Source organism: Sus scrofa, chromosome 1 (assembly GCF_000003025.6).
Source record: "Sus scrofa isolate TJ Tabasco breed Duroc chromosome 1, Sscrofa11.1, whole genome shotgun sequence".
NCBI classification, from domain to species: Eukaryota; Metazoa; Chordata; class Mammalia; order Artiodactyla; family Suidae; genus Sus; species Sus scrofa.
In genome coordinates, this window is record NC_010443.5 from 38,035,202 (window position 1) to 38,058,141 (window position 22,940).

Consider the following 22,940-nt stretch of genomic DNA (forward strand, 5'->3'; position numbering starts at 1 on the left):
CTCCCTTTGATCTGCTTCTGGCCTCCTTATACATCACCCAATGCAATATGGTTAAAACAAAACTGTCGATTAGGGCAAGTTGGACATACTGCTTTTTTTTTTTTTTTTTTTTTTTTTTTCAGTACTCTCAGGGATGTTAATACATGAATGTGCATTCTAAATTTTCAGGGTCAAACTTAATTGGCTTTGGAAACTTTTTGAGCAGTGTAGTTTATGGACTAGCATTTCTGGGATCCCCTTTGGGAGGGACTCTTCTGGTGAGAAACTGATCATCTGTCCAGGAGACTTGGTATGTCAGTATTTCCTGAAGATAAAAATGCAGACACTATTGTGAAATAATAAAACCAAATGTTATAGTTGAAAGAAAGCTCAACTCCCATATGAAATTTAACCTTTAGACTCGTGAAGGATTTGGCACCAAGTCACTGAGTCGTAATATCTCGAACTCAAGTTTTTAAAATCCATATATTTTTAAAATCCATATATATTTATCTTAATCCTTGAAGAAGTCTTTTTGGACTCAGGACAAGTGCTTACTAGATGTCTTTTCTCTCTTGTACCTTCATTAAGCAACTCAAAATCAACCTTTCCAAACTGAACCAATGGTTGCATCCTCATTTCATCTACTCACTCATATGAGAAAGGCAGAAATCTATCTGTCTCTTATCCTTTACATAGTACCCATCCAGAGCCCATTAAACACTTATTTTTGCATTTAATAACCTATCCACTCCAACACTGGTCTTAGTCCAGACCCTCCTCTCACATCTCGGTCATTTTCCTGGTGTCCTGCCTTTCCCATCCAAGTCTTTCCTTCCTACTGATTGTATTTTTTTTTTTCCTAAAGTGCATTTCTGACTCCATTATTCTATTAACTATCTGCCAATTGACTTGCCATCATGCTATATAGAATCAAGTCCAAACTCCTTACTTTGTTCTAAGTGCTTTTCTGTGATTTCATCCATGTTTCCTTTTCTGGTTGTCTCTGGGCGCCAACCTCTAGCACGGGATGTAATTCGGTCATACTAACCTGGCTGCTCTGCCCTCTACATGGCAGGCTGAGCCATGTCCTGATGCTTTTTCACCTTTTTCCTAGGATCACTATTCTTGGCATTAGCTACCCCACGAATGTGTCTTTCAAAATCAACCTCGAGGGTCCTTTTCTATGAAACCTTTCCTGATTCCTTTTCTATCTCCCAACACTGTACACTCTACAGAGTTTTATACTTATTCGCATTTTTTTTTTTTCCACTGCAAACTGGTTAATTCCTGAGAGGTAAAAGACTGCATGTTATTCAAAATATCTAAAGCTTGGCAATTGTACTTGACACGCTGAGGACTGTTTTTACAAATACTTATAAAGGACGATCGTTTCTTTTTGCACACAGCACCGTGTAAACTATTCACTAAGTATTCCTGATTTTACATCATGTGTGAGTGTGACTGAGGATGAGCCGCCTCTAAATGAATCACTTGATCTGCCTCCTTTCTTGTATGATTGGAAAGTAAAAAAGGTACACATTTCTCTTTGAATATTTTTCTCAAATCCTCCTTTAACAGAGCAGCGGATTCTCCTCTTTGCTCCCACTGTCTTAATATCTATCCTAATCATTGTGAATATTTTTGGAAACCGAGAAATATGTTTCCCAACCCTGATTTTTCCTCACCGTAAATGTAGCTTCATGGGCAAGTACCCAGAGAGCATAGAAGTGCTTTTTTCCAGTGCTCCTACTTCAGAGCCTTAGAGGGCAAGGAAGGAGTGAAACCTTCTACCTGCCACTTAAAATTTTTTTTTTTTTTAAGAAAAGCAGAAAACAATGGAGCCACTTAGAGGCTTATGAGAGGGTACCGCCATCTAAATTCTGGATCGAGCAATAGTGAATGCTGAGGCTCTAGTTCTAGCCACTTGTATCAAATTATAGGAACAAGAAGGAAATAGGAACATTTAGTTTCATAACACATTTCTTGAAATAATCTGAAGGCAGCTTTTATGAGAATTTTAGGAACTATTGCACATTGATTGATAGGATTTGTAGTCCTGGATGAAATTGATTAGTTATCTATATGCTGGACATGTTCATGAGAAGCATTTCAGCCCGATGGTACAAGGGGCTTAGGCCCTGTTCTAATGAAGTGTTAAGATATTATCTGAGAGGAGGCGGTGAAGGTGCTCTGAACTTGAAAGACACAGAATAGAGCTTTAATACTTACAGCTGTCCTCTTCTTCAGTTATACATTTCACAACATAACAGGCGTAGATGAACCCTGCCAGCTGAAACAAAACAAAGATGCTTTAGACATGAGGCAAAGGCAGTGGTCTTGGACCTCACGGGGGGAGTGACTTTTCAAAGGCAGGTGGTCTGTGTGGCTGGATTTAGTGTTCCAAAATGGCTCCTCAGACTGGATCTGGACTCCAGTGTGGCTTCTTGATTCATAGAAGGTCTACTTGCCTTGAAAAATGAGTATACTGCTGTTTTTCATCTGCTCTGCATTTAGGCATCAGATTTTTTAAGTGCCAGGCAATCTACAACAAGTTTTTTCTGGGTCTTGAGAGGGAAAAAAAGTATGGCCATTCACTAATGGATTAACATCTATACCAATAAATTTCTAACTCACGTTTCATTAGCCTGGAGACTTAAGATTCTAAAACTGGATTCCTGTTGACTATCAGAAAAATGTTTTGAGAGGAAAATATTAAGGACACTCCATGGAATGTTGCATGAACACTTTGTCAGTAAGAATAACTCCTGTGTATACCAGAGCAGGAGCCAGCATATACCAAGTATAATTAAAATGACATATTACAGAGGAGCAATGAGGCGGATGCCTGTAAGGAGTGTCACGATGTATTGGGCTGGGATTACAATTACACACCCAAGAGCATCCTTTCTGAAATATACCACAGAGCAGTCCCTGTGGTCAGGGAAGTCTTAGCTCACTGAAATTAGTACCTGTGAATGAGCACAGCAAACTCTTTGATCTCTCTCCACTCAAGTGGTGTAGTTTTGTATTCCTTCATATAAGTATTTAGTTATATAATGAGCACTGGTGGAAGGAAACAAACTAATATAATTTCCTAATATGTGGAAGACTTTTTCTCCTCCCAAACAATCACAGTTTGAGGAAATCCTTAAAGGGAATCCTCAGGATAGTGATGCAAATTATTCACAATGACATTTCAGACAGACATTGATCTAAATATTGACTCTTTACAGTACTATCTGGCATTGGGGAAGGGAACCTTAGGAAAAAGGCTGCAGTCTTCAGTCAGGAAGCAAAGGCACAGGGCAAAATTTGCTGCTGTGATAAGCCTACTGAATTTGTTTTCTATTAGCTGACAGCAAACTTTTTGGAAGATGTGAGTGGAACTTTTTAGGTCAGAGGGTACACTGAGAGGTATGTAATGAGCAGAACTACTTGGAGACAGAGGTCCAGTTAAAAGGAACTTTAGAAAATCTCATTTGAGAAAGCATGTTCTGGCAGATTTTAGTTCTCTTCCAAAAAGAACTGGCATGAGATAAAACACTGGTTTTCCTGGCACAGAAGCGGTGACCCTGCTTGGGAGAGAAATGGATGAGAAATCAGACTTGGGCAACATCTTCTTAATGGGCTTTTCTCTTCAGATCCTGGATAAGAGGAAGTGGGGAGCCCCTGCCCCCCACCCTCAAATGTAGTATCTGAAACTTTTCACATAAAACAGATACCATATCATTGATGCTACATTAGCACTAAGGTTTTTAAAAAATATATTAGAAAGGTAATCATTTTTCTCTTTGAATTATTTGAACTGTTATTTATTGTTGGCAAAAAAAATTGAGATAGTAAAAACCATTTCCTTATATAATCACGGTCACTATTTTTACACAACTTTAATTTTTAGAGTACAGGATACTATTGAACAGTATGTCCTGTTTGGCTTTAGCAAAGATTTGATTTGACTAAACAAAGTCATAACAGTGATTTGAGCATTTTTGCAGGTAGTGGAAAAACAGATGATACTAACGCTTTTAAATCTTGTATCCACCAGGGCCCACGAAAATACTCTGGTCACGGGTACTGGATCTGTCTGTGGAAGGTAAAGAGGCTATGCATTTTGTTAAATCCCCTGGGCCTGTATTTCCTCTTCCTCCTCCACAGGAAGGCCTTACCCTTGAGGCATTTAGCCATAGATTTATCAATAGTTTCTCTTCTTTTCAGTTTAAAACACTACTTGAGTTATCTTCAAAGCACCTTTTTTCCTCATCACAAACTTTCGATTTTTTTTTTCTCTTTAAACGCATCACTTCATTACTTTCAATGAAAATCTAGTTAAAGAGCATTGAAAGTCTTGAGATTCAGGACCAGTGAGTTTAAATGTCCCATGAAAGTGTCATAAGAATCTCAATTAGTAACTGCATTCCTCTCCCAGAATGCAGCCACGGCCCTGTATTCTGCTTACCCGTGATCTTTTAATTGTATTCAGTTGTATTCTTTAACTATCAGGGGAGCTGCTTTGATATAAAAGTAAATCTGCATTTCATTACAAAAGCTTGCTGATTAAGAACTTCAGCTCTTAAATTGGTCACCTCTAAATACAAATGGGAACTGGTTTCACCCAAATTAATCAAGATTCATAAACCTCTTTTCCCTTTCAACTTTTCTACACCAAATTTTTAATTTTTATTCCCTCACAGCAATTTATACATTTGCCTACAGAAAAGCAGTTTCAAATAATTTCTTAGAGCTCTGAATATGTCCTATAATGTGTGCCACTCTGCTAACTGGCTTCGGGGACCACAAAAATGAACCAAGTCAGCTTCCCAGCCTGGCACCACTGGCATTTTGGGTTGAGTGATTCTTTTTGTGGGTTCTATTGTACCTTAGGGGATGTTTAACATCCTGTGATCAAGACCAACTGATAATTGGGATCATCCATAATGCCTCCAGACATTGTCATACATCCCTTAAAAGGCAAAATTGCCCTCATTAGAGACACTATTTTAGACACAGTCTAAAGGATTTTGCAATCTTGTAGCATAGATAGACATATAATTGTAATTCCAAGTAGATTAAGATAAGTGTCAGGAAGAAGGAAGAAAAGTGATTATCTCCTAACTGACAAAGAGTAAACGGGGTGTTTTCACGCTTTTAGCACATTAATCCTCACAACTTCCTTTGGAAGAACATTACGTGTAGTTTTGCAGAGGAGAGGTAAAATGGTCCATGCTTTGCCAGAGTTCATCAAGTGAGGAAGTTAGATTTTGTTCAAAGAAGAGCCAGTAGTCTCATTTGATGAGGATTTGTGATTTCCTATTAGAACAATAGGAGTAAAAGCTGTGAAGGCAGATTAGGGTCATAATCAGAGGGCTTTGAGTATATGGCAAATTGCAATTCTGTCATTTTTTAAATACAATATATGTAAGGAGTACCTCTTCTATAGAAAAAGTATAAAACTTTTCAAGAAATATAAAGCTTCCTCTGTCGCTTTTATCTAGCCTTATTTTCCACCTCTCCTAATCTCAGAATTGATGCCAATATTAAACTGTTGGTGGTTTGCTGACATATCAGGTGGTTGTCCTGTGTTCTTGAATTCATTAACCCTTTCTGCCAACAAAGTATACGACTCCCCTATACCACCTCCTCCCTTCTTTCCTCCCTCAGCTTTGCACCTTTGAGAAATTCTAGCTCCTCCTTTAAATCTGAATTATAAAGTGTTGCCTTCCCAAAGAAAGGGCGATCCATTGCCTGGGTAGGTTGTAGGTTGGCATTTTGGAGATGGACCTCCAGAGGTGGGAGTGGAGTGAGGGTGGGGTAGAGCTTTGAAAGGGAATAAGGAGGGTGAAGGAGAGAACATCCTCCAAGCAGAGCTCAGATAAACCCCTGGAAAGATGTGGATTATGTACAGGGAGGAGCAAGAGGCCCCAGTTCAGGGGGTCTGGACAATGTGAAGGGGAGTCATAGTGCCTAAAGCAGGAAAAAGTGGCTCATGTTGTCACAGTAGCTCTGAGTACCTGGAATTTATTATTGAAAAATGGCTAGAATAATAAAGATACCAGTAGTATTATAGTCAAACAGTCTGTTTATAAAAAACCAAAATATTCTAATTGTCTTAGTCTTTGGCATTCAAAGCAGAGGTAAGCCTAAATCTTTATATGTACCAAGGTGAAAAGATGAGTAAAAATAATGTGATTTGTTCATTTCTAATTCACCTGATAGGAAATTATATATCATCTTGATATTGTTACTGGCTGAAAGGAAATGACTTTTCTCTCTAACTAAATCGGATTAAAAATCTTTTTTGAATCTACAAACCAAATTATGACTGTATGTCCTAGAAATTCACTTAGAAGCTAATAGTTCAAGAGGAAACTGTAGCCTTTTGCTAAGTATTTAAAAATATTCAATTGGAATCATTGAAAATGTAACAACCTTAGTGTTTAAAATACTATCTTTTGGACTTTTTTCCAGGAAGTTGGACTGGATGTAATTTTCCCTAACCCTCTAAGTACAGCTGAAAACCCTAGACTAATCTAAAACATTGCAGGACTCTGTAAAGCTAGAAACAAGACTGGCTAGGAATCTTGGATCCCAAGGAAAGACCAAGAGTTTCCTATTTGTCTTTTGTCTCATATATACCATACTTGGAGCTGAATAAGCCCACAATCCAGAAATGCTAATGTTCACAGATAAAAAAGCCTCAACAATAGCCTACTCACTCTAACCAAAGGACCAGGAAAAGGACAGCCTAGCAAGACCCCCGCCCCCCAAAAAAGCCCTCCTTTGGCCAATGCTACCACAAACAAAAAACCCAGAACTGTAGTCCTGGTCCCCAACCACAGGAGCAGACTGGGGAGCCAGGTCTTCCCACCTGGCTAGGCTGTGGTTTCTGAGAAGTCAGGCAGAGAGCTAGACTTTCATTCCTCCCAGGAGGGAGAAAATTCCCCCATCCTAGTGTCGCTAGAGACCACACAGGGAATCCAGACTTCCAGCCTCATTCTGAAGGAAGGAAGCACCCCTCCCTTCCCAAGTGAGGTCCTTTCAGAGGAGGCTTAGTGGAGAATCAGGACTTTCACCAGTGCCCTGCAGTAATGAGGTCAACCCTCTGCCCCTGTGGTGTCAGATGAAGCCAGCTGGGGGCAGTAACAAGGCACACTACCCCTCCTGGTCATGGAGGTACCAGTGAAGGCGAAGCTGACAGCAGGAACTTCCCCTGTCTCTGAACCTTAATGAGAAGCCCTTCCTTTCTTGGATTTCAATAGAATCTGAGTGGGGAATCTGGACTCGTAACCCCTACTCAAAGGTAATGAGTCAGTGTCCCTTCTTCCCCTGCCAAAGTAGTTTCGAAGGAAGGAAGCCAGCTAAACAGGTTTAAGAAAGATCTAGAGTCTAATAACATAATACCCCCCATGCTCATGTTTCAATTTAAATTCCTCACTATACCGATAAGGATAAAAGTTTTCAACATGAATGGAAAAAGAAATTAATGGAAGCTAACACAGCTGGATGACAGATGTTAGAATTACCTGCCAAATATTTTAGAGCAGCTATTAAAAAAACGCTTCAAGAAATTATGAAGACACTTGAAATTAATGGAAAAAAGTTTCAGCAAAGAAATAGAAGATGTAAAGAAGAGCTAAATTGAGTACTGAAAAAAAAAATGACCCAAAAAAACCCCCAAAAAACAAAAACACAAAACAACCTCAACTGCAGAATGGAGGAGACGGAGGACAGAATCGGTGACTTGAAGATAGAACAATAGATGTTACCCAATATGGACAAGAAAAAAAGTTAAAAATGAACCTCAGCCATGACACTATAATAAAACACCTAACATTTCTGTCATTGGAGTCTTGAAAGGAAAGAGCAGTGCTGAAAAATTACTCCAAGAAATAGTGACTGCAAACTTCCCCAATTTGACAAGACCTAAACTTACATATTCAAGAAGCTAATTAAAGCCCAAAGAGGATAAACCTAAAGAAATTCATACCAAGATACAGGAAGGTCAAAATTTGGAAAATCAACCATGACAATTTTAAATATTATAGCCACTCCGGAAAAAAATTTGAAAAATTTTAAAAACTATACACATAACTGCAGTACGATCCAGCACATACTCCTAGCCATTTGTGCTGGAGAAAGGAAGGAAGATGTATTCACACAAAAACCTCTGTACACTAAAGGGTAGCAGCTTTATTATCCTTAACAGCCCCAAACTGGACACAATGCAGATGTCCTTCATTAGGGATATATACCCATTTGTTTAACATATTAAGGGAAACTACTCAGCAATGCAAGAAAGGAACTATTGATACAAGCAACAACCTGTATAAATTTCCATAGAATTATGCTGAGTGAAAAAGCCAATCCCAAGACATAAACTGTATGATTCCATTTATGTAACATTCTTGATATGACAAAATTAGAGAAATGGAGAACAGATTGGTTTTCAGGATTGGGGGGATAGTCACAAGAACGTGGACATGGCTGTGAAAAGGCAATATGAGGGATCCTTGTGGTGATGGAACTGTTCACTACCTTGACTGTGTCAGTGTCGGCATCCTAATAGTGATATTGAACTAGTTTTCCAGATGATACCATTGGGCAAAACTGGATAAAGGGCACATAAGATCTTTATTATTTCATAGAGCTGCATTATGTTTTCACAATTATTTTCTATGTATTTCAATTATTTCACAATCAAAAGCTTAACTTAAAAATACTGTATTTTAGGCAACTATCATTTGTTAAAAGACCTTGTATTATAATTTCTAAATTTGCACATATATTTAAAGTTTGATGTACTTGTTAAGTACAAAGACATTTTAATTCTGAGCTCTTAGATCAACATAGAAGTTCACATTAGTTTTTTATGCTGATACAAAATAGAATTATTCAACACATATAATGGGAGTGGATGTGGGGGTAGCAAACACTTTTTTTAATCTGCAATTATCTCATTCTCAAATAGATTACTTCTATGTTTCATTTAAATTAAATCATTTATTTTTGTTCTGAATTCATGATTCAGATGCTATAAGCCTGTGCTTTTTATAATATGAATTTGAACAAAAGGATATTATGCCCTCACAAAACATACTTTTAAGTTGCAAGTGATTTTACTTGCTCTTTTGCATCTCATTCCATTTAGATTTTGAGATTGCTTTAGCAAAGTGTTTTAATGTGATTATATCAATGTTATTAATGAAGGTCTTATATATGAAATTTTTTGTGTGGACTGGACAGGTGTATCATTTTAGTTGCCCACCGGATGATGCTTATCCCACACTATTCCACTGGCTGGGCTATTAAGGAGCATGTTCCTATTTCCAAAAGAAATTTTCTTTGCTACAAATAATCCAGGTGTAGTTATCAACCTACAATAACTCATGGAGGATTGCTTTTAGGGCTATTGTGAATGTTCACAGCCTACTGAGTCAGAAAGGCTTTTCAGAGGATCAGAAACATATCTTAATACCAGCCTTTAGGTATTGTGCCGCATCATCAAGCATGACTGTATTAAACACTTTTTAAAAGATTAAATAAAAGTAGATGTACATGCAAACTTGTATTATCTACTTAAGGCTGGGAAATGGACTGAACCAAATGCCAACTCTGGCTTAACCAATAATTCCTGTTCTAAATTGGCCTCTGGAGACTGGTAGATCTCTTCAGGCCAAGCTTACCAAAAATTTACCCAAGTTCAAATGAGTCTAATGTAACAGTAAATTTGACAGAGCAGGAGGTATTCAGGAAGGGTAAAAGATGCCTGATGAAATTCAGATGTCATCATGGTTAATACTTCTCTGAGTTTAAATAATCACAGTAGTTTTAAAAACTGGTATTGAGAGCGGTAGTGCAACCATTCTATACATATGCTAGTTGGAAGATGATCAAAGAAATGACTGATCTAGTGCAACAGACCTGCCACAAGATACCTCTAGTTTTTGAGGCAGGACCCATAATGGAAGTTTATAACCAAAACTGTTCCTTGAAAATAACTGGCAATATGTTACATACCCAACTCTTACAATGTTATGTCAATTATGTCTCTATTTAAAAAATGATCAGGAAATGTAAAAAGCAACTATCAAAACACCCTACTATTTGATAATAAAACAATTTAAGATTGTATATATGTCACATGTAATGGGGACCCTGATTTATTTGTAGTGTAGAATTTGAGAAAGGACAGTTTTACAGTGTTCTATGAAATATAAACACTCAATACTGTCCAGCAGCAACTTTGAGGAAAATAAATGCATAATTCCGTTGTGAGCAAATGGTACAAATAGCACAATTTTGCTCAGAGATAACTGGAAAAAACTGTACAAAGCAAAATTGTCCAAGTAAGACATGCAAAAAAATTAGCCAATATTAATTAGCCTTGCCTTTTAGTGTTGACATATCTAAAAACGTTCAGTGTAATGTTCCAGTGATGGCAGACAGAATAGGCGGCCAGATTCTTCTGAAGTGGCTAGGAGAATCATACTGGAACACTAGTTGAAAAAATGACCTGTATTTTTTAAAAAGGTGCTGAAACTATATCAGCATTTCTGTTTGAGAGGTGCTAGATTAGAAAAGAAAGAAAATACACTACTACATAATGTACTTGGTGCTTCACAAATAATCATGAATAAAATGTCATGTATATGTAAATGTATAGAATATGCATGTAGACTATACACTGGATCTTGTTAAAAAATTCGACTCAGAAAAGAGCTATGATGAAGAGATCAGTTTAGAGCTGGAGAGCAGTTTCAATAAGCATGTTTTAGGTGTCTCACGTTAAGTCCTGTTCAGCATGCCATTCTAAACTTCTTGAGAAAGGACAAGGGGCTGATGATGGAATTCTGTAATTACACGGGGGATGCCTAAACTAGCAGAGTGGTCTTAGGCTAGCTGAAGAGTCGTGGTGGTGTGTAGAACAAGGATGCTGAATAGACCCACTTCTTTCTGGTCTTGTCAGTCAAAATGCTGACCGTGTTCAATGCTGATAACCACAGTCGAAGAATGATACTCAGCAGAACTGTGCCCACACTGTGAAGGGAGACAGGAGTGAGATCTGATGGGTAAACTTCCCGGCTCATAGAAAGTTCTCAATAAGCATTGAGATATGATTGAGTGCTTCCTGGGGACATTACTGAAAACCATAGGATCTCTGATCACTTCCTTTCAGAGATTTAAAAAAATAACTAATGAATAAATTATCATTATTTAGAAATGAAAAATTGGTAGTAAGTCTATTCATATTTTCTGTATAAATAATGTTAAATTCACATTTAACAGAGCAAGTGAATACCTCTATCCAAGTTATTTTTTTCCATGTTAAGGTAACTGATGGAATGCAGTAGGCCACATAATATTTTGGGAATAGTGAATAAGACATTGTCTTTGATCTCTAAGATTATGTGTGGGCCACATTTCTGGGGGAGTCTAGGATCCTTAGAATACTATGGCTGCATATATGCGGCCCAAGGCCTTTTTTTAGGCAGAAGACAGTCCTTCCAATTTCATATGAGCATACTAAGTATATCAGACTCCACTAGAGACCTTTCTAGAATTGAGCAATTAATCATCTTCCAGATTAGAAGTTGACTTCCATTTAAGTGTTTTATAGAAACAGAAGCTGAGTCAAGAAATAAATCTTATTGGGCACAATCCTACTTCAGACTCCCTGCTGGCTTTGTGATGCTTTGGCATGGCCAGCTGGAATGTCCCCATGTCCAAAAGGCGCATGCTATCCTCATAACCCAGACTTTTAGCCAAGGTAACCATTATGTGGTGAGAGGTGAGAAAGAGCTAATGTTACCAAACTTTGATGAATCTTCATAAGGCATTTATTTTTTGAAGATAATGAGTATTATAAGTTTTAAATGACAAACCCATCATTAAAAAATTAACATTATATAAAAATGGTATTAAGTTCCCTGGTGGCTTAGCGGGTTAAGGGTCTCGCATTGTTACAGCTGTGGCTCTGGTTATAGCTGTGGTATGGGTTCCATCCCTGGCCCAGGAATTTCCACGTGCCTTGGGCATGGGGAAAAAAAGATACCAACAAGAATAGTGCTCTTAGTACACTAAAAAAGGAAAACAAAAAACCTAAATAAAAAGGGAACATCAGGGCATACCAGCTAGTGAGAAAAGTTGCTTCAAAATGTTATAGTAAACTTAGATGTATTATTATAGTTTTGAAAGCATGGTTAAATAGGAAGCTTAGAGCAATCAGTCCCTTTACCATGACATTGGTGGAAATAAGCTTTATGCTCTATGAAAAGGCATTTTATGTAGCATTCAATGCAGCCCGCCTCTGAAGCAAAGAACTTGCTGTAATATGTGGCAGAGGAAGATGAATGGGAGTGAAGGTAGTAACAGAAAAAGAACCCCAAGGGGAAAAAGATGTGGATTGTAGAAGACACAAATTTGAAGACCAGTTTTTTTTTTTTTTTCCCAAAGCAATTTTAAAAGGAACAAAACTGAATTAAAGTGTCACTTAAAAGACCCGTCAGCTCTAGCCATGTGTAGCAGGGTAATCTAGTTGGATTGAATAACTTCAGAGTCAGAACTTAGCTAAGACTGGTCTTCTTCACTATGATCCTCTCTTCCTTTCTCTCTGGGTTACCTTCTTTTCAACATAAATCCCAGACTATCTGCTTTCTATACAACACATAGCCAACATGAGGATGAAAGATGCTGCATCAACAGACCCAGAATAGAAGGATTTTTATTAACTAATAGTAACACGATTGTTACCACTGGGGAATATATAAACTAGGAAAAACTGCAACTGGTATTTGTGTGTTTTACTTTTCACTTTTCAATGTTTAAACTTCAATCACCTATCTAGCCCCTCATATCCTGAGAAGTAGAAAAGGGAAGGCAGTGACTGCTGTTGAAGGTGAGAGCTAGCATTGTTGAAGTGTTCACTCTATCTGGGCATATGCTCACCTCTTTACAGCTACTATCTATTCTTTCCAAAATCAAGGAGAGGTTTTCCATCATTGCCCAAGATTTACGAATGAGAAATCTGAGGTTAGGGCTAATTAAGTGATGTTCCAATATTAAGAGATAGTAAGGAGAGGACTTGAATACAGGTCTACAAACCTGAAATACTATGTTTTTCACTCTTACCTGGTCCTGTTAACCTATCCAACAGGCAAAACTGAACTGACAATACTCTTACTTGAGGGGAACATGGGATTCTAAAACTGAGGGAATTCTTATTCAGAAAGAAAAATCCTAAAATTAAGTCCATCTACTTTTCCAAGTTGCAAATTTGACTATCAAGAATAGTATTGAGCTTGGGATTGGCAGAGCTTAGAAATTGGCAAGGAAAAAACTGGCTCAGCTACCAGACAGACCACAGAGGAATTTAATGCCACCCATGGGGAATCTGGGGTATGTAGGAGAACTGGCGTGTGCTTCCCACCCATTTAATTACTGTTTCTGTTCTCCTCCAGTGGTTCCAATTCATCATGAGTTTGTGGTCCTCCTCTGAATTGTTTATACTTCTACACACCAGAGCGGTCTTCCTATATTAGAATACATTGGTGAGACACTAATTACTGTGTTTACTGCTGGCAAGCGAGGCAAGCTCAGATTTGGTGGAGGGTCATGGGGTCAGTATGGTTCTAAGAGCCAGAAAAGATAATCATTGTCTCTCCTTGCTCATAAGATTGATACCAAAGCATTCAAGAACATGCATGATTTGGCTCAAGCTTACCCCTCCAGCCCTTACTCTTGTGGTTCCCCTTTACTCATCTATATTAAATCTCAAGGCAGTTACCCTCATACATATGAAATACTGTTTGATACCTTCCTGCTTCTAAATATGGAATTTCTCTACCCAGCAAGTAAAATTTAACACCATATAGTGAATGGCTATGTGTAGCATAGGCTACAAGATTACTTTTCAGGGAAGTATTTCCTAAATGTCAAAAGGTATAAGATGTGTACTCTTTGTTCTGTACTCCTATAACTCCCTGTTAAATACCTACATTATACAACTTAATTTTTTTTTGTATATTAACTGGACTGTAAGCATTCTCAAGACTCTCCATGAATATTTCTATTATCCCAGAAAGTTCCCTCCTCATTCTGCTTGTCACCATTCCTCCCATTCAATCCCACCCACAAGGCAACCACTGTTAGGATTTCAATATATTTTATTCCATGCAATAATTGTGCTAGGTCATGACTTCATACAAATAGGATCATCCTGCTTTGTGTCTGGCTTCTTCACTGAGCATACTGTTTTTGAGATTAACTCAAGATACTGCATGTATCAGTAATTTATCCTGTTTTATTTTCAACTGGCATTCCATTGTATGAATATTCATATATCAGTTAACTTTTGCCACATAACAAGCTACCCTAAAATTTAGGGTTTGAAACAACAACCATTCATTTTTTGCTCATTGTTCTGTGGTTTGGCAATTTGGGCTGGGTTCAGATGGGCAGTTCTTTTGCTAGACTTGGGTGAATTCACTCATGCATCTGTGGTTGGCTGTCAATCATCTAGGCAGCTCTTTCGCTTGGGGTTGGCTGATTGTTAGTTGAGGTGATGAGGACAAAGGAACCACATATTTGTGGTCTCACATATTTAATCATCCATCAGGGAAATCTGGCTTGTTCAACTGATGTGGCAGATTCCCAAAAGCAGTATAGTAGGCTGAACTTTTCAAGTCTCTGTTTGTGTTATTTTTGCTATCATCCCAATGTCAAAATGAAGGTTGCCATTATAGAAAAAAAATTTCCCATGATACCATAATTTACTTACCTATTCATCTGTGGAAGGAAATTAGAGATGACTCCAGGTTTGGGATACTGTGAATAAAGCTGCCATAAACATTTTCTACAGGTCTTTTGTGAACATATATCTTCCTTTATCTTAAATACGTACCAGTGGAATTCTGGGGTCATTGCAGGGTAGGGACCTGGCTGAACGGAGGTGATCTGGGCCTCTGGAAGTGATTAGCAGGAAGAATAAACAGTGGATTCCTCAAGAGTATAGATTGCCATTATCCAAAGTTTATCTTTAATTTTGGTTTATGTTTCCACAATGTGGTCATCTTCCTAATATCTCATCATACTGCAAATTTCGGTAAAGTTTTGCTGTGCATTCTTAGATGTTAGCAGTCCTTTGAGGAACTCAAGGAATCAAGGTGATGATGTACAAGGATGAGATACAAAGAGACGGTTGAGAATTCAGTTGGAAGTGTGGAGTTAGGGGTGTCAAGAAAGGCCCCAAATTCCTCCAGTGAGAACTGCTGAACACATTACATATGGGATGGGAATTTGGACCTTTTTCTTTTTTGTCGTTTTTCCTAGGGCTGCATCCATGGCATATGGAGGTTCCCAGGCTAGGGGTCTAATCAGAGCTGTAGCCGCTAGCTACGTCTGTGACCAACACCACAGCTCATGGTAATGCCGGATCCTTAACCCACTGAGCAAGGCCAGGGATCGAACCCACAACCTTGTGGTTCCTAGTCGGATTTGTTAACCACTGAGCCATGACGGGAACTCCATGGACTTTTTTTTTTAATACCAAAGAACAAATTGATCTAGTAGATGGAAGGCTTTCACTGGCAAATGAATAAGCATAATGCCTAGTCCTTAATAAGCCCTCAAAATTAACTAGTTCTTATTTCCATCTAGTTCCAATTTTGTATCTCGGGCCAACATAAATAATTATACTTTAGAATTTCCAGATTAAATAGTGACAGGAAGATATGTTTCATTTAGTTTACAGGTTAATGCAAAGACAAATGAAGTCATAACTGTGAGTGTACTTTGAGCTTCTAGGAGAAATACTCGATTTAATCACTTACTGCATTTCTAAATGTTCGTCAGGTCAGGCTCAGGCTCTATTCAACCATCTTCCCCAAGAAGGAAGAAGTCTTTTTCTTTTTTTCCCCCAGATGTATTGATTGCCCCAAGTGGTTTCAGTTTCTCCACCTCCCCTTAAATTTAGGAATGTAGAAGTTGAGAACTCTCAGCAAACTTAAGAGACTTTTATGGAAACATTCTAAAATTGAAGTTGAGGTTGAGGTATAAGGATTAGTTGTTTTTCTTATTCTCCAAATTTTAAAGTCCTTTAAAAGATATGTACTTATTCTTTGTTAGTAAATAACATTCACTAATAACACTGACAACATTTCTGAGCTCTGTCTTCTGTCTTTATATCAAACTAATTCAACCTGAATTACTAGTTCTTATTTTCTCCCTCTAATTATTATCTAATTAAAGTTTTCTCATACACTTGTCAAAAGGTATCAAAGAATGTGCAACATCGATGACTCTACTAAAGAAACAGAAGGGATGAGAAAACAAAAGTGGGAAAACAAGGATTTGATAAGTTTATAAAGATACAAAAAGAGACTGCTGAGAATGGCTCACATGTGGGTATTTTTAAAAAATTATTTGAAAATTGTGATTCAGATGCTAGAAGAACCAATATTTTGTTTCATTGAGCATATTCATATTTACACCTTGTAGTTTTTTCCCCTAATCTGGGAAAATGTTTTCCATTCCATTATATTACTTATTATATTTGAAAATACACAAAGGAACATGTGCTTTATAGCTACAGCATCAGATCAGAGGGAGAGAGAGCTGTCTGCTTTTTCTTGTCTTTAAAGATGCTATCATTATCAGTTGTTCCCCCAGGAAAGTGAGGCTTGATGACAATTTATCTTCTCACTTTACCTTAATGACTTCAAAATTGTTGAAACCTTACTACTAAATGTCATTGCTGTGCACATGTGTGTGTGCTTATGTGTAAATGAATGTGGGTCTTAAGAGAGCAAGAAATACTGAGATGATATTCTTTTGATTTTCATGGTCTTTTATGAACATTGAGCTCTAAAATTAGGCCCCATCTGTCTCTGCAGATTAATATTTTTCGAATTAGGACAGTTTTAGAGATTTTTTTTCCCTACACCTTATTACCCCCTCCTGTTCTTATGTCCCTATCTAGAATTTGTTTGTGACTGTGATTCCTTCTAAATTCTCTTCTTCAGATAGTTAGTTCCCAGCAACTTCACTCCCAGTGGTTACCATATTCAATCTTACAGCTTCCTGAAAAGCAGGTAGACTTCGCTGTTCCTCATCTCTGAACATATTCAATCTAAGAGTATTAGTGAATAATACAATTTAACATTTTTAATGATGTCCATACACAATCTTCTTATGAGGTAGGTATAATTATACCTTTTTTGTAGATGAGGAATTTGGGTTATAGAGAAGTTAAACAACTTCTTTGAAGTTGCCTAGTATGGAGCTGTAGATCTGGGTTCAAGCTGGCTCCAGATCATGCTTTTAACCAGTATTCTGTGTTGCCCTTCCAACCCAAGGGTACAAAAGTCCTCATTCTCCTTGGCACTGTGCCTTTTTAGAATACCCGCTTCATGAACTAAAATGTGTTGCCTGAAATGTAGCTGGTTAGGTAAGTAAGCATAAATAAGTATCAAAAAAGCATCGCTTCATTTCTGGGCATTAACATTTATTAAAAATCTGAATTAAAGGGAATACATTTTCTTATATTTAAATCTTTAGGAAATTAAAATAAGCAGACCACGTGGCAATACAGTTCCTTGACTACATTTTACTTTGCAGAGATACAAATCTGAGGCTCAAATCAACTATTTCTCTTCATTAGTCACAATTAGCAGACCAAACATATAAGCTTCTAATCTAGCTTGTAAGAGAAAACAAACTATGATGAAGATGAAATATAGACACCCAGCAGTAGAAAACAGGAAAGTTTTAATTTTCCTAAAGGTAAAGTAACTGAAAAAGAAACAAGGCACAAAGATACATGAATAAAAAAGCAAACAAAAATAATGGATAAAGTAACTGAGACCTCAAAAAATTAAGTCATAAAATTGATATGAAAGTATTTCATGTTCTACATAAATTTAAAATTTTATCTGCTGTGCTTAAAAATGTTGTGATTGCCTAAAGATCAAGTGTTTTATAACTATCTAATAAAGTTCTAATTATGAAAAACACTAGAAAAGGTACATGAATAATGTCAATATAGAATTCCTACAATTTGTTTGGTGCTCTAGCTATTGTTGGAGAAATTTTTTAAACAGTTTCTTTTAGAAAATATGGTATAATATAAAGACATTTAAAAAATGAAGTTGTATAATAACAGTTCAGGCTGCACTAAAGTGGAAGTACAGAGGAGTACCAGGCTATCCTAAGGATAAAATGCACAGCCAGGCCCGCAGGAGATTACACTATTTGAGAGACAATGGAAACACACACCCACACCTCATACTGACTTGAATGGGGTGGAATGAACATGAACGACTGGAGGGATGGTGTACTTTTTCACTACATTTCTGTGGTTGTGATTCCTTTTCCCACTTGAAGGGGGTGTATTGAGTGACTGGAGGGTGGATGACGAAGAGAGTTGAAACAATCTTCTTCCTGTTCTCCATTCTTCTAGCCTAGAATTTCTGCTCCTTTACAGACTCAGTAATGTCAGTCTCAAGTATGGTGTGTTTAGTAAAAATCGAGTGTGCCATAGAACCCAGGCACTGGCATTATCAGAAAAGCCAATCCTATAATACTGGGTGGAAATATAAAGTCCATAGTTATGCAACTATATCTATGGAGGCTTAATGAACCACGGAGGGAAGTTAGGTTTAATCATCTCACAGGGTGGTCTAGATTGTGAATAGAGATCTCTGCATACTGTCTCAGAACAAAAATTCCCCCAAACCAAACTGCAAATGGCCTCAGGAGGATGAGAGTTGATTTTCTTTTCTACTAGAGATGCCAGCTTTAGTCAAAAGGATCAGAGTATTGAAGCTGGAACAGCCAGTGGGGTACTTTCACGTTAGTTACTGAATCTTCCCAAGCCAGACCACTTCAGATTTCTTTTTTGGTCCTCTTGGCACTGACTCTTTGGTTTTGTATTTCAGCAGCTTGACTTATCTAAGAGAATAGAAATGTTTAGGATAGTAAAAGGAAAAAATAATCTTTATTTCAATTAAACCAGTGTCAGTGCTCAGGCTGCCCATTGCAATAACCTTAACTGACAACAGTTTGGTTCCTTGCAGTGTTAGCTAAGATGGCAGGGTCACTGCTCAAGATGAATGAAAGATTAAAGCTATGGGCATTCTCCTACTTCAGAGAGAACGTTCTCTTTTCGTTCCCATGGAATTACAATACATTTTTTGTGATAAATTACAAAGTTTTACCTGTATACAATTACATCCTATTCAGAGAGCATTTGTGGGGCCATGAGATGGGATTAGACAAAAATAATGTTTTCTGGGTGGTCAAACTTTTCCTAAATACTTTGGCTCTTGCATATATTGTTTGGAGATGACTTCAATTTATCACGAGTAGGTTTTTTCTTTTTTAAGTATACCCTGTATTGATTTGCGTATACTGCTAATATAGTGGGTGAAAATAGAAGTTCCTTTGAGGAGATTAAAGGCTGGCTTCATACCAAGAAAGCTGCAGAAGGTTCAGGATGACTTGGCCCAATTAGTCTCCTGGAAAATTGGCAGATGCAGAACTCACTTCTGAGTTCCACTTTGCTTTTCTCCAAAACTGTCAAATACTTAACTCTTGGCCTTTACCACTCAATCCACTGAATGCTTAATATCCTCAACTCCTGTAGCTAGAAGAGATGAAGCATTTTCTCTTCATGGAAGTAAAAAATGTGCTCAAATTATTCGTTTATAAAATATTGACTGAGCCCCTTCCACATACAATGTCCAAGTGCAGTGAGTATTGAAAGATCTGGAAATTAAAATGTTCAGTTCCTCTAGGGTTGGTAAATTCACTTTTTAAAATAATCATAATTTCCTTGACAGAATCTCTAGAGCTTCATACTTACCTTTCCAACTGCCCACCAGGCACCTCCCTTTGGATGTTCTAGTAGACACTGCAAACTCACTATGCCCCAAGCTAAATTCCTGCTCTTCTAACACCTGAGTGTACCCACAGCCTTTCTGTTTCAAGAGATGACAATGTTATCCTTCCAGATATTAAATCCCAAAGCCTGGATTCCTCCTGGACTCCTCTGTCACACCATAGAACCAATCTGTCAGGAAATACTGTAGGATTTACCTCCAAAGAATATCCAGACTCTCATCACTTTTAACCTCTGCTGTCTCCTAGGTCCAAGTTGCCAGGTCTCTCACCTGGATTTCTGCAATAATGTAAGTCATCTCCCTACTTCTACTCATAATCTATTTGCAACACAGCAGCCAAGCCAGTATAACCAATTGAGACTAGACATCAGATCATGTCACTTCTTGGATCAAAACTCTCCCTGACTCTCAAGTTTGCTCAGAGTAAAGGCCGAAGAAATTACAGTGTGGTCACATAATCTGCCCTCCTGCCATTATCTCTCTGACCCAATCCTTTTCTCTTCTCCTTGCTGTTTTTTGCCACCATGAGCTTTCTAGCTGTTACTTGAATGAACAGGCCAATGGTAGCTGTTAGGCATTGGGTGGTCTCTCTGTACCACTTTCAAGTTCTGTTCACATGTCCCCTCAATGTTGCCTTTCTATCTTGACTATCTTAAATTGAACCTTTCTTAGTGCACTCAATGTTGCTAATCCTGTCCTTGGCACTCTCAATATCTCTAACCCTGTTCTCTATAGTAATTTCATCTGATGTATGAACAAGTCTTTTGTATCCCATTTCTAAAGTTAACTGTGTAGTCCCCTGGGTAATTTTGGCCCTAACAACATAGATAGAAATTGCTGGGTCTGATTCCTCTTGGGAAAACTGAATATAAGTTGTAATTTGGTCCTGGTATCCAACTTAGAGAAAATCCTACAAACTTTCTTCCATGTTCAAACTTATCTCCGTCCCTATCCATCCTGAAGGCCTATGATCCCATTTCTAAGGGTGAAGTCTTCATCCTCTGGGCCATAGTTGATCCCTCCACTATGGTTTAGGTGCTACATCCTCCTGCTTCCTTTCTTCATTACCTACTGTTACCTGCACCTCTGCCCTTAAATGTTCCCACTCTGTTGTGGCCATTGAAATTCTTAAAAAGCCCTCTGTTGTTCTATATCTGTCTTTCCATCTACCTCTCTTTCCCATCTGCAGACAGGTTTTTGAAGGATTATTCTGTATTTGTTTTTCATGTCTTTCATCCCATGACCCACAGAAATCAGGTTTCCACTTTCTCCTCTATTGTAAAACCTCACTAAGATGATATCCAGGATGTGATTTGCAGGATGCTAAATCCATGGACAATATTTAGTATTTGTCATGGACAAATTATGATTAATTTGACTTGGCAATTCCAACACCATTGAAAAATGCCAGATGTCTTGAAAAACTCACATCCCTTTGCCTTAGTGGCGATAGTCTGTTTTTTCTCCCATCTACTGAGAAATTTCACTCTTCTTTCTGGATGCTTTTTCTTTTAAGAGAACATTAAGTAATTGTGGTTCCAAAGCTGTCTCCTGGGCCTGCTTTTCTCCTCACTTCACAAACTCCTGTATTCACTCTCACAGTTTGTGCTGTCTGTGGACTTTGGATATAATTTTAACGAGAACAGTATTATACAAAGAAAAAGCTGAAAGCCTGGTTGCTCTGGGCTATGGAATGAGTCATGTGAAGAAACAAGTTTAGAATAATCCTTCAGAAAAGTGGCTGCAAATGGAGAAAAAGATCTCAAATTCATATCTGTGGCTGATCTCCCTCCAGTACTCCAGACTCTAAGGTGCATCAACAATTGAATGAGCTGGGAGTATCTCAAATGCATCTTGTTCTGGACTAGATAGATCCTCTTTGCCTTTCACTCGAGCCCTTCTCTTTTGCTCCCTGTCTCCGTGAACAGCACTGTTGTCTCTTCCATTGCGTTAACCTGAATTTCAGATTTTATCACTGACACCTGCACCCTTACCTCCAATCTACAAAGTCCTGAATTTCCACTTACTAAGGATCTATAAACTTGGTTCTTTTTTTCTTCCCCCAAGCACATTGCTACTGCGTTAGACTGGGACCTTGCCATTTCCTGCAGAGTTTACTGTATTTTGTTGCCAATTTATTTTCCCTAGTCCTGCCAGAGTGATCTTTCTACAAATAAAATCCTATCATGTCAGTCTTCTAAAAAACCTTTCAGGACAAAATTTCAGGACAAAATTCAAACTCTTTCACCTGGCACATATGCTGTTTCAAGATTTGCTTCCTGCCTGTCATACCATCCTGGTTCCCTTTGCACTCTATGTCCTAGACACGTGGAACTACTTGCATTTGTTCGGAAATGCCATGCTCTCTCACAACTCCCCCAGCCTCTAACAGCTCTTGTCCCTGTTCCTTCTTCTGCTTGAAAGATAACTGCCTGAGAATTCTGCCTATTTTTTCAAAACTCAGCTTAGATGTCTTCTCTTCGGTCTTTGTTTGGAGTCCTTTGAGACAAACTCTTCCTTTTAAAATATGAAGTTAAATTTCATTAACTTCAAAATTAAGCTATGCTCACTATAAATCTAGAAAAATAAAAATTACTCATAATTCTGCCATTTACTTAACCTCTTGACATATGCTTGTCTATTATATCTAATAAAATGTATCTATACTATACATATAAGCCCACAATTTTGAAAAAGGTTAAATATCATCATATTATATATACTGTTTGAAACTCACTCTGTCCTCTAAGCTAAATGTGGTGAAAATCTTTCACTGGTAATAAGTAGAACTATCTTTTTTGGTAATGGCTATATTTATTCTGTTATATAGATCAGTATAATTCACTCAATCCCCAATCATTTCAGGTAGCTTCAATTTTCTTCTGTTAGAGACATCTACTAAAACATACAGTTGGTTAAGTTATCAAATTATTTCCTTAGGACAGGTTCAGAATTGTTGGCATGGACACTTTAATGAATTTCATACCTTTGGCAAATCTTCACTTAATCCTTCTGTAAACAGTTTCAAACTGTATTTTAAATATAGCCTAAACTAGCTAAAGCATA

At 37.7% G+C, this 22,940-nt stretch overlaps 1 protein-coding gene across 21 annotated transcripts in view; it reads right to left on the bottom strand.

Annotated features, from left to right (window-relative positions):
• Positions 1 to 22,940, bottom strand: part of NKAIN2 (sodium/potassium transporting ATPase interacting 2) — a 1,025,964-nt gene that overhangs the window by 20,950 nt on the left and 982,074 nt on the right. For 10 of the 21 annotated variants that reach the window (XR_002338481.1, XR_002338480.1, XR_002338482.1 and 7 more), the window contains one exon: positions 2,212 to 2,272. The exons of 2 other annotated variants lie outside the window; for them this stretch is intronic. Coding sequence is in view for 7 of the 19 variants with exons in the window: in XM_021072801.1 (XP_020928460.1) it covers positions 2,212 to 2,272 (61 nt within the window). In the remaining 12 variants the exon portion in view is untranslated. Of the gene's footprint in view, positions 1 to 2,211; positions 2,273 to 4,003; positions 4,067 to 22,940 lie in introns of all 21 variants that reach the window. 9 more of the 21 variants (XR_002338465.1, XR_002338499.1, XR_002338484.1 and 6 more) reach the window with 1 other exon arrangement.